This window comes from Pipra filicauda, unplaced genomic scaffold, assembly GCF_003945595.2.
Source record: "Pipra filicauda isolate LSUMZ 115617 unplaced genomic scaffold, ASM394559v2 scaffold274_size1021923_pilon, whole genome shotgun sequence".
In the NCBI taxonomy this organism is placed as follows: Eukaryota; Metazoa; Chordata; class Aves; order Passeriformes; family Pipridae; genus Pipra; species Pipra filicauda.
Genome location: NW_024104392.1, coordinates 485,851 through 502,035, shown reverse-complemented (window position 1 = coordinate 502,035; position 16,185 = coordinate 485,851). Strand labels below are relative to the sequence as shown.

General features: G+C 40.9%; 1 protein-coding gene across 4 annotated transcripts in view; it reads left to right on the top strand.

The window, feature by feature from the left end:
* Positions 1 to 16,185, top strand: part of DACH2 (dachshund family transcription factor 2) — a 248,669-nt gene that overhangs the window by 223,121 nt on the left and 9,363 nt on the right. For 2 of the 4 annotated variants that reach the window (XM_027737462.2, XM_039382589.1), the window contains exons 8-10: positions 9,610 to 9,755; positions 10,284 to 10,431; positions 13,045 to 13,164. In XM_027737462.2, the coding sequence (XP_027593263.1) occupies positions 9,610 to 9,755; positions 10,284 to 10,431; positions 13,045 to 13,164 (414 nt within the window). Of the gene's footprint in view, positions 1 to 9,609; positions 9,756 to 10,283; positions 10,432 to 13,044; positions 13,189 to 16,185 lie in introns of all 4 variants that reach the window. The other 2 variants (XM_027737461.2, XM_039382588.1) reach the window with 1 other exon arrangement.

Below are 16,185 nucleotides of genomic sequence, written 5' to 3'. Positions count from 1 at the left end.
GCTTTTGTGCATTGCCTAAGTTCATTTATAATGCAATTAGCCAGGCAGCAGGGCTTTGCTGCCAGACTTTGCTATGTGCCTGCTGTAGCAGAGCATGACTTCATGAATTTTGCTGTTCCATGTTGGTGGCACAAGTGCTTGAGGTCTTGGGCAAAGAGGAGAGGAAAAATGCTGACCAGGTGCTGGGAGTTGTAGTCCTGCACTGTACTGGTAACCAGTTAGAGGGAAACAGATGGCCCTGGAATGAGCCTCTCATGGTTCAGTGGTGAGCGTGGTGGTGGTGCTGGGTTGACAGTTGGTCTTGGTGATCTTAGAGGTCTTCTCCAACCATAATTATTTTTTGATTCTATTAAATAGTTCCCACTTGTTTTACAATTGATGTTTTCTCTCACATGTGTGTTGGGAGTCACGGTGAATGAGGTGGTCACTGCAGAGGTTGAGGGGCTTAGAGCACCTCCCCACAGCCACCCAGAGCTTGGGCTCATCTGGAGGAGGAACACGGCAGATTAATGTGAGATAGCTCCTGCTTTCTGCACAAAGTTTTCCTCTTGCTTTCCTCTCCCCAGTATTTGATCTTTTTAAAGCACTCAGGACAAGTGACAGCAGTAGACTTCACAGTTATTAGGCTGCAAAGTAGTGGATGTGGAGTACTTGGTGGTTAGCTTCCATTTATACCCCGATCGCAGCTGCCATTTGGGTCAGGAGAGGTTTCCCCGTTGATAGATTGGCTCTGTGCTAGGAAAACTTGTCTTTCCCCAGAGCATCATGTAATTATTTGGTGGTGAAGAGTTGTGCTACGTTGCCATGGACATGCTGCTCCACACGGAGAGCTGCTGGAACGCTGATGTATGTGAGGCTGATCCCTCTGTCACCGCGGGGTAATATCGATGCGCCGGGGCAGCATTTCTGTCAGAGGAGCTGTGGCTTGCCCTCTTAGTTGATGAGGAGAGGAGGGCAGGGATAAGCCAAATTCTGGCTGTTTCTTAGCCCAGGAGAGGCTTGGTTGTGTTAGGGTTCAGCTCTGTAACCTGTGGTACCTGCAGGAGGTACTGGCACAATCTAACTGGTGACACTGGGAAGTGCTGGGCACACAGGTGGGACCAGGGATGTGCTCTGTGCAGGTGGGAGAGCTCTGGAGCTGGGGCAAGGCTAAAGATTTCTGGGGAGTTCAACAAGAGGGCTGTCAGGAATTGTACTGGTCACAGCTGCAGCACAGAGCTGCTCCTCACCTGTGGAAAACAGGTGAATTAAAAAGGGATGGATTTCTCATGCTTCTTGATAATCAGGGTTTATAAAATCAATGTGTAACTGAACTGAATTTTGGGATATATAAGCAGAGTCCTTCTTCATTGACATCTGAAGAATTCCTAATTCATTCAGAGGGAGACTCCTCAGGTGATCATCTCTCTGGGTATATTTTCCCGTTAATCATATTTCTCCTAACGATCAGTTTTGAAACTTGTCTTATTTCTACAGTGCAAAAAATCCTACCCGTGAACATCCCCCAATTGCACTCATAATTATTGCTGATTAAAAGTGCCCTGGCCTGACAGCACCAGGGAAATTAATAGGAGAAGCTTTCTACAAGTTTTAGAAGACGAGCAAAGACATACTCACTCCCTCTTAAAATTATTTAAGCAGGTGCTGTGGGAAGCCATTGCTTTTATAATGCTCTTCAGATGTTTACAGCAAAACATTTTTTCCCAGTGATTGAATTTTTCGAAGTACTAAAATACCACGGAGAAATATGTTTCCCACCAGTTTTATGGCTCCCTGGATGCATTCTATACAAACCTCGTATCTGCCTGGACACAAACACTCTATTGCAAAAAGATATCTTGCCATTTTAACAAGCTGCACTGCTTTGAAAGGATACACTGCATCACCAGTGGGAATGTCAGAGCCTTAAGAGTAATACTGCTTTAAGGGTACTATTTTATTAAAGCAGACCTCAGTAATTTGTTCTTGACTGTTATACACCCTTATTTTATTAAAGGTATTTTACATCTGTGGAGGAGATTACTACCACTTCTATTTTCTCCACTGCTTGGCTTTAATGGATGGTGTGGAATATAATATTTATTAAGCCTAAGCAGGGGAGGACATAATAGCAGAATTGTCCTTTATAACCTATTTTACACAGCTGTAAAATAAACCTTAATAAAGCAAGAATAATTATCCAGGAATATCCAAGAAATGGAATATTCCTCCTGCTTCAAATATTTGGAGGCTTAACTGCTGGTTATTCATGTACTTTAAGAAATGGAGCTTAACAGGAATAATACTGATACTAGTTTGATACTATTTTAAAATATATTAAGAGGTTAAGTATCTTGTCATAATGACTGTATTAGCATATGTTGTGTAAGTGTCGTGTCATAATTATTATGCTGGCATAAATCAGTACATCCCTGTCATCTCTGTGTGGTGTTGACTGTGTATAATCCTACAGGATTACGCTGTTTCTTGGATAGCTTTGTTTTTCTGTTTCGTGTATGATTTCTCTTCTTGGTGGCAGTCACTGGAATCTGTCCCAAAGGGAATGATTTTTTTATTAAGGACCTAATGCAGCTTTGCAAACTGATTCCTCACCAGCTATTCCAGAAGAACTGCTAAAGCACTTCCTCTCTTCCCCCTGCCTTCTTGATTTCTTCCTCCTGTTATCCTATTTATTTTTTTTTTCATAAATGAATATTGTGGAAATGATTTGGACTACAGTTATTACATTAATTATCCAAACTGACATTTTTGCAGTGTGTGAAAGGACAGGGTGGTGTGTAAAATAGATGCACTAAGAACACCTACAGTATGACAACAAGTAGCAGGGTAATTGCTGAAAATGAAGTCTTTTCTGCTATCCCTTCTCTTCAACATCTGTTGTTCCATATGGAGTCATAAATATTTGCAACAAAATAGTTGAAGAAATAATCTCAACATTAATAGGGAAAAGCTGAATCCGCCAAGAAAATTGAAGAATCTTTTTTTTTTTTTGTTGGCAAGTTCCTCCTACCCATCCTCATCTGACACTTTAAAATTTCAGTAGAAGAATAGTCAGACTACAGTGATGCTTAAAAATCACGATGAAAAAAACCTTTGTGAATGTTAATAGGAGAGTTAGCTGAGAAAAATTTATAATCTCCTGATAATGACCATGAGGAGGATTTGGCTTATTTTCTTTTATTTTCCTCTTTTCTTCCACACCACAGTAATTTGGTTACTAACCTTTTATTGAAAAGTTAACATTTTCACTTCACTCCACTGCCAGTAGAAATAATCCTTGTGGTGGTGAGGAATGACAGGGTACTATTACTGGCTGAACATAACTAGTTACTTTAAATTGCCATATGGAAAATGCAGATCAATAGTATTTAAGCTTCTCCATAGATAAGAAGCAATTTAAAGCACAGAACAACTTCAAATATTTTGGAATCCAGAATACTAAAACCTGTCTGAGGAGCAGCTCGTAGGAGAAAGCAGGGGTAATGATAATAATAATAGCAACATAGACAAACTGCAAGTAATTGTTATGAATATAAAATACAGCATTTTGAAGGCTCTTTATATATTTATTAGGAACCTTAATGGGAGCACTTCTCCTTAATGAACAGAATTTAACCAGGTGACATCAGTTGTATTTGTTTTTCTTAATCTGTACAACTTTAGACTAAAGTTATGTGCAGAGAAACACTTCATTTCTCATGTCAAGCCAGTGAATTGCTGCACTTCTTAAGTTCATTTTTTATTATTGCAAACCAAGTATCTCCTCTAACTCAGGTCCTTGTTTTTAAGGCTTAAATTAATAAAATATTTTCAGGTGTTTTTACTGCCAGTGCCACGTGAACATCAGAGTATATTGTAAATATGTTGAAGTTATAAATAGATACAATTTTCTGTTATTAATGAGAGTACACTGATGAAAATGTCAAAGCTGTATAATTATGCACCTCTTGATAAAGAGTGCGCAGATAAAGGCAATTTGGAAACTGTAATTTCAGCCTTTTTTAGTGAAATTCTCATTTCTCTGCTTTTTGCCCTCTTCTCTTCAAACACCAAGTGCCTGCTTTATGACGTCCTTCAGGAGAACACTCCCTCATCATTCCTGAGAGCAGGTCTATGGAAAAGCCTCTGGCACCTGGATTGGATCAGGAATAATGTGGCCACAGACCCAGTGCCCGTCCCTGTGCTGGCACTACTGGGGCACCTCCAGTGCTGGGGCACTTCTGGGACCCTCAGGACAAGAGAGACATTGAGGGGCTGGAGCCTGTCCAGGGAAGGGAATGGAACTGGGGAAGGGGTTGGAGCAGCAGGAGCAGCTGAGGGAGCTGGGGGGGCTCAGCCTGGAGAAAAGGAGGCTCAGGGGGGACCTTCTGGCTCTGCAACTCCCTGACAGGAGGGGGGAGCTGGGGGGAGTCAGGCTCTGCTCCCAGGGAACAAGGGACAGGAGGAGAGGGAACGGCCTCAAGCTGTGCCAGGGGAGGTTTAGATTAGATATTGGGAAAATTTCATAATGGAAAGGGCTGTCCAGCCCTGGCACAGCTGCCCAGGGCAGTGGTGGAGTCCCCATCCCTTTTTAAAAGCCCTGTGGATGTAGCATTTGGGGACATGGGTTAGTGGTGGCCTTGGCAGTGCTGGGGGAACAATTGTACTCGATCTTAAAGGTCTTTTCCAACCTCAATAATTCTGTGACTCTGCATTTTTCCACTGTGTTGAAAACAGTGAAAAAGTTTTATTAAACACTTGTTCAGAACAAAATCAATGATTTTGGAGCGCATAGGTGAGAAGCTGCTTGGAAATGGATTCCATGAAGCAGAGCATAGTTGATGTTACTGTTTTGTGATAGTTTCTACAGATTTTAAGGCAGCCTGGCAGTGTATAGGAAATGTATATATAATGATTAGATACTATTCTTAAAGTGAAGTTTTTTTATGGCAAAGCTCAGCAGTGAATAATGCTTGTGTGCTATCGAGTTGTATCAGTCACTTGAAAATGAAGTCTGACTTAAAGCTGGTGACTCGATTAATCAGCTACTCCTCAATTGCATTCATTGACCCTCATCATTCGGGGACTGTAATTGAGAAAAACAGCAGTGACTTTAAGTTTGGCACCTGAATCACAAGGTTAAAGCAGTAAATTTCGAAGTCTGATTGGTGCCATGCTCAGAGGAGGTGTCTCTTTTCTCACTGATGATCAGGAGTCTTGGAACCTGGCAGAGAAGCAATGAGTAAGGGAGAAAAAGGCAGGCAGAGGGTTATGGTGGATTTTCAGAGTTATTAAGACGTGGAAGACAGATAATCCTGTCCTTGCAGACTTAGAAATACAAAATATTTGAAATAAAAAGTGCTTTAGATTACTGGGTTTCGTACTGACCTTGCTGTAAAAGAAAAATACGTACTGGTTTCTAGTTAAGAATGTAGACGTTACCAAGGTTTAAAATCAAAATAAGAAGTCTCACTTTTCTGGAAACTGCCTTTTGCAGAAAAAAATTAGAATTTGGACCCTAATTCTGTCAAAATACCTGTGTTTGGACACTGCTGCCTATCACTGTTGATGTGAAGTAAATGTAAAGCTGGAAGTCAAGGGACCTCTTGCCACTATAGATATGTCAGTTTGGATGATTCTGTAAGATATTTGGGCAAATAATGCTTTTTCAAATATGTACCTTTCAGAGATGAGTCACACAGACAACTCAGCTGATGTTGCAGATCCTCTGCCTTATTTTATTAAAAGTCAAAGAGGTCCATTAGAGTATCCAGGCTGTTCTGTAACTATGGAGCATTAAATGTAATCCCCATCACTCAGGTATGAAGCTCGAAGAATTATAATTGCAATAACGAATTTCAGTCCCTAAATTTCTAAATTTTATGCCACAGCCAGGGAAAAGGAGTAACCCAGCTGCCATCTATGTCCAAAAACATCTTCTTAACCCTGGCTGAAGGCTGAGATCAAATGTCTTGGTTAGTAACTAATAGATTAATAACTGTAAATTTTGTATGAATTGTTTCTGTCTTCTCCATATGCCAAATATGTATTAATGCATGAGTTATATCTGTGAGCTGTTTGTGGTGAATAATGCTTATACAGATCCAGGTAGATAAAGTTCTGAAGTGTATGTGAAGAAATAACTCAGTGATCTAATTGGTGTAAATTGCACCTTTAATATTTCTACCTTGTTTTGAGAGGGACGTGACATGTTGAGTGTCTCAGGTATGTGACTGATGGGTTTAAAAACATGCCTTGTGAAAGAAAATAAACCAGCTGGCAAATAAAAGTGCCTGTTGGTGTGGGCCATGCCCTGTCGGGAGGGAGCGATTCCTGTTCCTCCTGTTCCCAGTGCTGCGTTCAGTCCCTAGGCTGATGCTTCATTTGCCAATCCCTGTTTCTGCAACTTAGGCAGAAGACAGAAGATGAAATACTTCAGCATATTGAATTAAGAACAAGAAACTTGCTGGCAGATTTCTGTGTGCTTTGCCGGGATGATGTTCCACTCGCTGTTAGTGTTCACTGTGTATTTCTCTGCTCTGCAATATAATTCTTGCTTTCGTCTATTCATCTGGATGTCAGCTAGAAATTAAAATAAAAAGGCTGCACTCTAAATGGATTCCTGAATGCTTTTATAAAGCATGGCAGGTTTAACAAACAGGCTCGATAAAAGTAGTTCCCACTTTGCCTCAATAATCAGAAGGGTTGTTTGTGTCCTTGCTCAGGCTGTAGCTGTCTTGGCTTTATTTCTTGCTTATTCTATTGTACTCTGTGTGTGAGTGCAGCTTTTAGCGTTTATATTTTTAGTGGTGTTTAAAATCAAAATCCTTAAATCAACATTGGTTTTTTTTCATTAAAGAGATGCATTTGATACAATCCCCAAGAAATGCTTCCAGCACATGCCATTTTTAATTGCTTTACCAATTATGATTCCTCAAGTCTGGCTAATAAATTCCTGCCTAACTGTGCACTTATTCAGAGTATGGGCGAGATGTAGACACCGTTCAGATGTGAAGACCTATTACAAGATTGAAATAGATTTCTAATGCATTTATCATTCATCTTTGCAGAGTGTGATTTCAATCAGAAAAAAAAAATGATGAATGGTTTGACAGTTTCCACCCATATACGCTAAAACATAATATGCTGCTTCTAGTCTCAGCTATTACAGACTTTAACATGCAATGTGACCTTGGTCTGCAAAGCATGTTTGGTTAGCACAAAAACTTAATCATAAGAAGTCATAAGTAGAATCCTTCTTCTTTACTGCCCTTTTTCTGGGACTTGGAAATTTATTGCTTCTGGGACAGGTAGGATATGAACAATGGGCCAAATAGAGTCCAGGGTTATCTCATCTGTGTGAAAACTGCTGCTGAAAATCGATGTGACCTCTGCTACACTGTCATCCCAATTCCCACCCTCTGTGTCCTATTTGTCTTTTGGTAGAAGCTTAGATCTGTGTGCTGTCTCTATGTGTCTCTCTTGGGCCAGATTATCAAAATGAATCATTGCCTGCATACCTCTTATATTTCTATTTATTTTCCTGGTGTTGACTAGGTCTGATGAAATATGATTCTTTTTGCATTTGATCCTCACTGCAGCAAGCAGCACCTAATTTAGCTGTGTCTATCTCTTTAAAGAAGAGTAATACTATTTTGAAACTTCAATCTGCTGTACAGTAGCATTACAAACCATAGACCATGCAACCTGTCTTCACAGTCAATAGTAATTTTCCTTTCGGCCAATTTAATGTTATTACTTTCATCTCCAAATAGTAGAGATTTCTAGAGGTGTTAAGGCAGCTCCTGTTTTTTTATGCATACTTCATGTATTACCTTCTTTTTCAAATGCCACTTCTGTTTAGTTTTTTGTGACTCCATGGCTTAGCTGTTATTTCTGTGCTGCATCATATGCGACAACTAATCAGTTTATTTTAAAGACTCTGCCACTGATATATTTAAATATGAGAAATGGTGTGTCTGAATCAGCACAAACTCCGTGGTCTGAGCATGTTACCTGAGTTGGGATTTTTTAAATGGATCATTTAAATTACATCTAAGATGTTTGCTCTGAGGATGTATAGAGGTTACTGGCTTTTGTTATTAGTCCTGAAGAATCATTATGAAGATGTTCTGTTTAATGAACTCACACAGCAAAACCAAAATACTCCCTAAACAGAGATTTCAAAGAATACTTGAAAACTACTGATGCTCCTGGTTTGTTGTCAGGTGGGTGTTTTAGACACACAGCAAAAAGTGCTGCTCAATGGAAGCTCCTGAAGTTTGTTACCCGAGGAAATGTGCTGCTGGGGAGACACCTTGGGTTAAGTCATTGTTGTCAGATTCTTTCTGAGTTGTTTTTCCCTTAAATAAGAGGGGTGGGAGAAGGAGACCTTTTGTGTATGATACAGTCTAATTGTAAATCTGGGCTTTAATAATGTGACCAAAACATTTGACAGACAAAACTGTCAGGGCTGGTGTGCAGCTACCCTGAGCAAGCACTGGCATCGTGGACTCCTGGTCAGTGCAGTAGGCACAAGCTTTACTAAAAGGCAGTTGCTGAGGAGATATTCATCATGATTTCTACAAGTGCAGGATCATAATATATATATAGGCTGGATTTTCATGGAATATTACACAGAAATATTCTTTTATATTTCAGGGTAAAAGAAACGTACCGAGTTTGGCTTTAGGGACTGCTAGATTTTAGTTTTGTAGTTTTCAGCTATTAACTCTGTGTTTAAAATGAATACGGGGGAACAAGTACTCACAGGGATGTGAGTTCATAGGTGATGGTACTGATTCTTCCCCAAATTGAGAGGATTTTTGAAAAACAATTACTAATGTTGCTGTCTCTTTCTGGATACACATTTCTGCTGTCTGAGCACAGCTTGATCTATACCAACATGATGTATTTGAAACAAGGGGTGAAGGAGAAGCTGCTGGGTCCTGGTTTTACACTCTGTAAGAGATGCACCAGTTCTGTGCAGTGAGGGCAGGAGCCACTCCCGTGACCCCACCACCACCCAGCTCTCTCTCTACCTGCCTTGGAAAGAACTCAGCAAGGCATTTTTGGCTGCTGTCAGTGACTAGGAAGGCTGACAGCAGCCAGGTACCTGTTCAGGAACCCGCACTGACACTGTACTGACACCAGGGAGCGGGAGGGGATGGATGACCCAGTGGAGATTATTTACTACTGGGCATGGGAAGGGTAAAGGTAAAGGAGTAAAGAGATGCGATACATTCCTTGATTAGAATTTTGCCAAGGTTACAGCAACAAAAAAACCACATCACAGAACAGCAAACGTGATAGAATGAAGAAAGGTCATTCAGGTTTAATGAACTGCGTAATACAGTTATAATTCTGTAGTATAATTCTGTAGAATTTGAGATATAATAGTCTGTACTCTATTACAGCTGTGTTACAGTCTCAGTATATTGATTATTGTTCTGTATTATTTTGCAAACTTACCTTGGCAACAATCCCAGCTGCCCAAAAGGCTGAAACAGTGTTCGATTTCCTAATGCCACTTGTATTTACTTCCAGGTAAAGAAAATGCTGGTCTCTAGAAATTACATTCACCTGTATTTCCAATGCTTTCTGATGTCGCTTTTAAACCTATCTTTGCAGAAGAGGTCCAAATTGCCATTCCAATAATGAAACCAACTTTAGATAAAGTCCAACTGGCTGGACAGGCCTTGCCTCCTGGATTTCCGGCGCCATTTCTTTTTGCTGATGGTCTTTCATCAGTAGAAACACTATTAACCAACATTCAGGTAAATTATTCTCTACAGGGCCTGGCTGTGTCATGATAGATAACATGTGTTTCTTTTTCACTCTTAAAAAAAATTTTAGGAACTATTTTGTATCTGCAATTCTCATTTCTTCTATTTCACATAATGCTTAGATTTCCACTCCCTGACATTATTGATTGTGAAAGGGTTTCATACATTGTCTATTTGACTTCATAATTGGCAATAATAGTCATATTAAAATTCACCAGTCTCATTATTCCTCTAGTGTATTCCCCCTGCAGCTGAACAAGGTCAGCACTGACATGGCACTGTGTTTGTAACAAACCACAGCAGGAGGATGAATTAGCCAAACTTATACCCAATGATTCCACGCCACAAAATTCCTCATATTTTATCTACTTCAGATGCCCAGTTGTGCTCCAGGTCTATGGGATCCTGCTTTTAATTTTTCTGTTTTCCTAGAGGATGTAAAAGAGACAAATGGATGAATTTTGTCACTGCTGCAACAACATTGTGTTTTCAGAGCTTGCATCTGTGTGTGTGCTTTAGGGCTTACTCAAAGTGGCTGTGGACAATGCCAGAGTCCAGGAAAAGCAGATACAGCAGGAAAAGAAAGAGTTAAAGATGGAGCTTTGTAGAGAGCGAGAACTACGAGAGAGCTTGGAAAGGCAACTCACAGCTGAGCTGCAAAGCAGAGGTGAGTGAATGAAAAATGGAGTTTAGGTATCTATTAAATGTGTAACCCTTTGGCATTTCCAGCCAGAGCTGTCGAGGACTTGGAGTTAACTGACACACTCCAGCACTGCAGCAGTGGACTAGCACTGGTAATGAAAGATTTAAATTTAATAAAGCCAGAATGTGAGCAGACAGAACAGTGACTGAAGGATTTTTTTCCTGGAGGGCAAGTGGCTACAGAGAGTTTTGGTGGGTTCTGAGGAGTAAAACTGGAACAGTTCCATGGCTTTCAGGTATATTAGTATCACTCTGCCCAGGCATTCCCAGCCTGATTTCTTCATTTGACATCCCTTATTTCTTTTGGTTTCTTCTATTATCCTCCAAGCACTGAGAATCAGTCTTCGTGTGAGGAAGATATGGTTGTAATTTGGGGTTTTAGGTGATTTTTTTCATCACCTTACTACTTACTTCCTTAGCCCACATTTCTGCAGTTTCAGTGCTAGTCAGTTTGCTTTGTAGAGAACTTCAGTGCAGTAAAATAGACAGAACTATTAGAAATTGTCTGCCCAAGTACGAGAGCTGAAGCAAATAACCCTAGGTAATTTTTTTTGCCATCAGGGGAGAGCGAAGTACAATAGCACACCCCAAATGGGGCCTTCTAAGACAAAACCATGACTGTTTGGAAGCTTTTGATAATAATAGGCAATTAAATTGGTAAATCTGAATTTCTCGCTGTGCTGTTGAAAAGAAGGCAGTATTCTTTTTAAAATTCAGATCTGCATCTGAAAGAAAGGAACAGCACTTCATGTGCCAAGAGCTACTTCTAGATTATATCCATGAAATCAGAAAGATAAAACTAGATAAGACCAAAAATGTAGGTGCCAAGTCCTATCTTCCTGTGCATTTTGAGTGGAAATGAGGTGTGTGGAACAGAGCTGTCTGCAGCCCAGGTCTCACTTAGAGACACCAAAGGGCACTTCTCAGTTGAGTAGTGATGGGTCAGAAAATACTATTGAAGTTGTTAAATTGCAGTGGGTGTCCAGAAATGTTGCATCACCCCAGTGTAAGTGTGGATGGCACTGTGTCTTTCTGTAAACCAAACCTTAGGACAGCACACTTGCACCTCCTGAGTCACATTTAAGTCACCAAAAACCTTAAGGCATTCACAGACTTTGTTGGCTTCTGACTTGAAAGAGAATTTCACCAATAATCAATATCATCAGAATTGTTTGTCTTTCAGGTCATCACCACGTTCACATCTTTATTGTTACAGAATATATACCAGAGAGAGGCTTTTTCACGTGGCTGGCCAGTTTTTCAAAGTTAGGTTCTGTGGATCACATTTAGCCATTCATCATTTATTAAGTCCCTCAGAGATTTCCCATGCAATGGTATCCTTTAATTTTTCCTAGAGCATTCACAAATCCAGAAAGCTCTGTAAAAGTCAGTAAGAATTCAGTGGTCTTTGACTTCTTCCAGACCTTGCTAAAAATGTTCTCCTGCTAATTCTGAGAACATACATGGGCATCAGCCTTCTGGTCCAGCTCATCTTTCTTGTGCCAATCCAAGGTGCCAGCTGATCAGAGACTCCTGGAACATGGGGTGCTCTCAGGAGGAGAGGATTTCCTGAACACAGGATAGACTCAGCAGAAGTGTGGTGATGGGCCTGTAGAGATCCTACCAGGGAAGGGAGGTGCAGGTCGTGCAAAGAAGAGACACAAGAGAGTGTGTTTGCAGCACTGGTGTAAGAAACCAATAAAGACAGGTTAATAAGGACAGTAAGGACAGTCCATTAGCCACAGGAGCACGGGAAGGGAGGCTGTTGGCAGTACTGGTAACTTGGGACTGGAGAAAAAAAAATGGTAAATATTGGATTAAGATTCAGGGTTTGAAAAGGAAAAGGCTTAAAAGGTGCATTTTATTGCTTGAGTTTATGTAGGTGAGGGAGTACAATCATAGCCAATGTCAGCAGTTCCCCATGCAGATATTGATCATCTGGCTACAATTAATACTGTACAATTCTCTAGTTATGGTTTTAGCTTTTATAGTTGGCTTTAAGACTGAGGTTAGTCAGGAATACTGTTTTCTGCCAAATCTGCCATGGCACTACCAGGGGCCTGAGGATGATCTTTGTCAAGGCCCTGGTTCTGCTTTCCATGGGTAAAAGAGAGAAGATGAGATGACACCCCCCTTCTCAGTGTGTCTTATTTACCCACCTAACTCAGCGTGTCAGTGGCCTTACACCTGGCTTCTGTCTTGGGCAGAGGTTCTTGATATTTCAGTTATTCTGCTTCAAAATGAACCCAACTGCTGCTCCATTTTTACCCCCAAAATTACCACTTTATTCCCTGGGATTTCACTCTCTGCACCCTCAGTATTCTCAGATTCAGATTCTCTTCCACTGCACACAGACAGTTCACCTACAAAAATAAATTCCACTTCCTTTTAATGTTAGAAGATATACCTAAAACTGAATCTTCGACACATTCAGGAGACTTCCTCCATCCATGAGGAGTGTCAGTGTCTCGAGCTAGAACTGGGCCTTTGAGTATTGAACATAAACAAATTTTTTACTGTCTCGGTCATTTATTAATAGTACCTTAACAGCCTTTCTTACAATGTATTTACGTTTCAGCAACAATTCAGAAACGCTTGAAGAAAGAAAAGAAGGCAAAGAGAAAATTGCAAGAAGCTTTGGAATTTGAATCTAAGAGGAGAGAACAAGTGGAACAGGCGCTTAAACAGGCCACATCAGGTGACGGTCTCAGGATGTTAAATGGTAATGTCTTAGTTGGCCTTTCACAGTCAGCTTAAAATGATGTTTAATTGAGTGGAGAAAAAAAATAAGATGATGCACAGAGCAAATTCCAGAATGAAACCTCACAATTCTTTCCTGAAATAATAAAAAATCTATTTCAGGCCATGTGCTCTGGGTCATGAATTAAAAAAAATTAATAAGTCTGCAAGTAGAGAAACAGACAGAGCAGTTTACACAGAGATGACAAGAAATGCTGAATATATTACAGAGAAATCTGTTACAGTGCCAGCTAAGACAATGTGAAATTTGGTTCCTATAAGGTTCTCTGAACTCTTCTCTCCCAGCAGATTCATTTTTAGAACTGCTGAGCTTCATTTTAAAAGCCATTTGGCTGAAGTTTGCTCAGCCTCAGGACCTATTAAGTTTGTTAAATATGTATCAGCTTTCAGAGCTGACTGGGTTTTGAATACTTCCCAAATATTCTTTTGAGACAAAAGCAAATCAGTTCATCTCCTACACAGTGCTTATGTTCTAAATACTGGGAGGATTTGCCTCTCCTGCTTCAGATGGTTCTGGTCAAAGTTTAGAGCTTTGCTTTGAATCTTTAAGACTGAACCTAGTTGAGTTTTAATTAATTTCACGTTCTGTATCTAAGGTTTAGTCTGTGCATCCCTACCCTGAAGTCTCTGCAGAGGCTCAGGAATCAGAGAGATGTTCAGGCTGTGCTGTGTTTGTGTGTCCTGTGGTCTGTCTGTTAATTTGTGCTGCCTGATTTGGGCACTGCTAGAGCCTGCAACCAAAAACTGCCCGGACTGCTGAGTGAAAATGCTGACTGTAGTTTGGGTGGAGTTCTCAGCTGTGAGGGCTGCCCAGACTGTTCTCTAGAGTCAGGGCAAGGCTGTCTCTGTGAGCTGGCACCTCACTCCGTGGTGGGCTGCGAGCTGTGGTTTATCTGGAGCACCCAAGAGACATAAACTCAGTGAGCAGGAGAGCAGGATCTCTCAGAGCCATCCTCATCTGCTGGGGTTTCCAGCCCAGCACATCACTGTGAGCAGGGCCTGGCTGGTGTTCCTGGAGCCCCGACAGTGCCCGGGGCTGGTCCAGGTGTGGATTTACAGCCGCAGTCGCACCATGATGAGGGACAGGGACCCAGGGCAGAGTGGGTGGACAGAGCCAGCAGAAATCTTTTCCTCCTCTGGATCAGACAAATGCCCACATTGGATCCACAGTCAGAGCCAGCACCTTGAGATGAATGTCAGAAAACAGCCAAAATCCTGGTGTACTGTAAGGTCATTCACCCAGGTTGTGCCACTGCAGGGAAGCACCTGCTGCTCACACACCAGTCAGGAGCACCCAGCAGTTCTGGAGCCACAAATCCAGGGATGCCAACGTGCCATCAGTGTGATTAACACACCTTTACATCTGCTGGTGTGGGCCTGGCTGTAACAGTTTGATTTGCAGGCACACTCAGGTAGTCATATATGTGTTAGTGCCTGCTAGAGGCTGATATTTACATGCTAATCTGATTGCACATGCAAATCAGGTAGCTCATTAGCATCTTAATCCACAATTTAATTGCAGGTACAATTTTATGACAACAAAATGTGAAGGGCTATTCTGAGTATTTTTGATTTAACTCTGACGGTCTGTCTCATTTAACAGATGCTGTTATTAGTTACAGATGACTGTCATTTTTTGTATATACAACATGAACTCTGAAGGGTTTGAAAAGAAAGAACCTTTTCAGACTGATAGATCAGTGCCCTGGGCTTGCCTTCAAAACAGGAATCTGAGTAAGGGAAACCCTATGGAATAGCAGTCACTTGCAATTTTATAAGAAAAAATTGTATATATGTGAAAATATTACTTTTTAATCATATGTCTTTACAGAGCTATATATGCGTACGTGGCCTATATTTCATTTACTCGTATATTAAGATATTACCCTCCTGTGTAAGGACTTTGCAGGATTGTCCTGCTTGACACAGAGCTATGGTACTGTGGGGTGACCAGCAAAATGTCACCTGTGACAGATACTGACGCTCCAACTAAAGGGATCTGCAAAAGCAACAGTGCAGTTATTCCCTATTTGAGAAAGTCCAGTACAGGCTTTTGCACAGAAAACCTCCCAAACTGTACACACAGTTCCCTTTCAGGTGTGGGTTTTTCCTTGCTGTGATTTCTAAGTGCTGTATTATAAGGGAAGCAGATGTTTCTCCAGGATTTGAGGTGCCGTGGATTCAAATCACATACCCTTCATGCTAATCCTTGTTGGCACAAGGTGGATAATGGCATCTGTTATCGTAACACCCTGGGGTGTTGGAGCCCCTGCCCCCACCCCAAGGACTGTGCAGACAGAAGTATTGTCAATATGGAATTAAATAGTTCCAAAGTGAGTATCGTTAGGAGACTCCTTCTCAACTTGGAAGAAAGGGCACAGTCCTCTTTGGAAAGCTCTTAGAAATCAGGAAATATTTCACACAGTATGACAGATGTGGTTTGGGTTTGGGTGGTAACACGTGCTTACACAGCCTGAGCTGAGGTTTTAAATGCAATTTGCACAGCCCTTATCTGTAACATGCACTCACACAAACTGATACACACACATACACAAAACTGTTGCCTGGCACTGAATGTATTCTTAAATTCTTTAATTTGAAGGTATTTGGCTGTACAGGAGAGTCAATGTATTTTAATATTAAGCAGTTTAATTTTGACTTTTATTTTTCATATGTCAGATGCCCTCGTTGTCCAAGAGGCTTTTACAGACATATTAATACCACGTGTTGGTTATTATCCGATCGTCAGACAAATGTGAAGCACTTTAAAAATAATTCACTGTGAGACCAGCAATGTTTGCACATTTTGGAAACAATTTACTACTGAAAATTCTATGAGGACCAAATGTTTTATGCAAGACCGTGTAACTTGGAGATCACCCTAGTTTGCTATAAATATTTTTCTAAAGATGCATGAGAGAGGGGCAAAGGGGAATGCATTAATCTTCAGTCTCACATC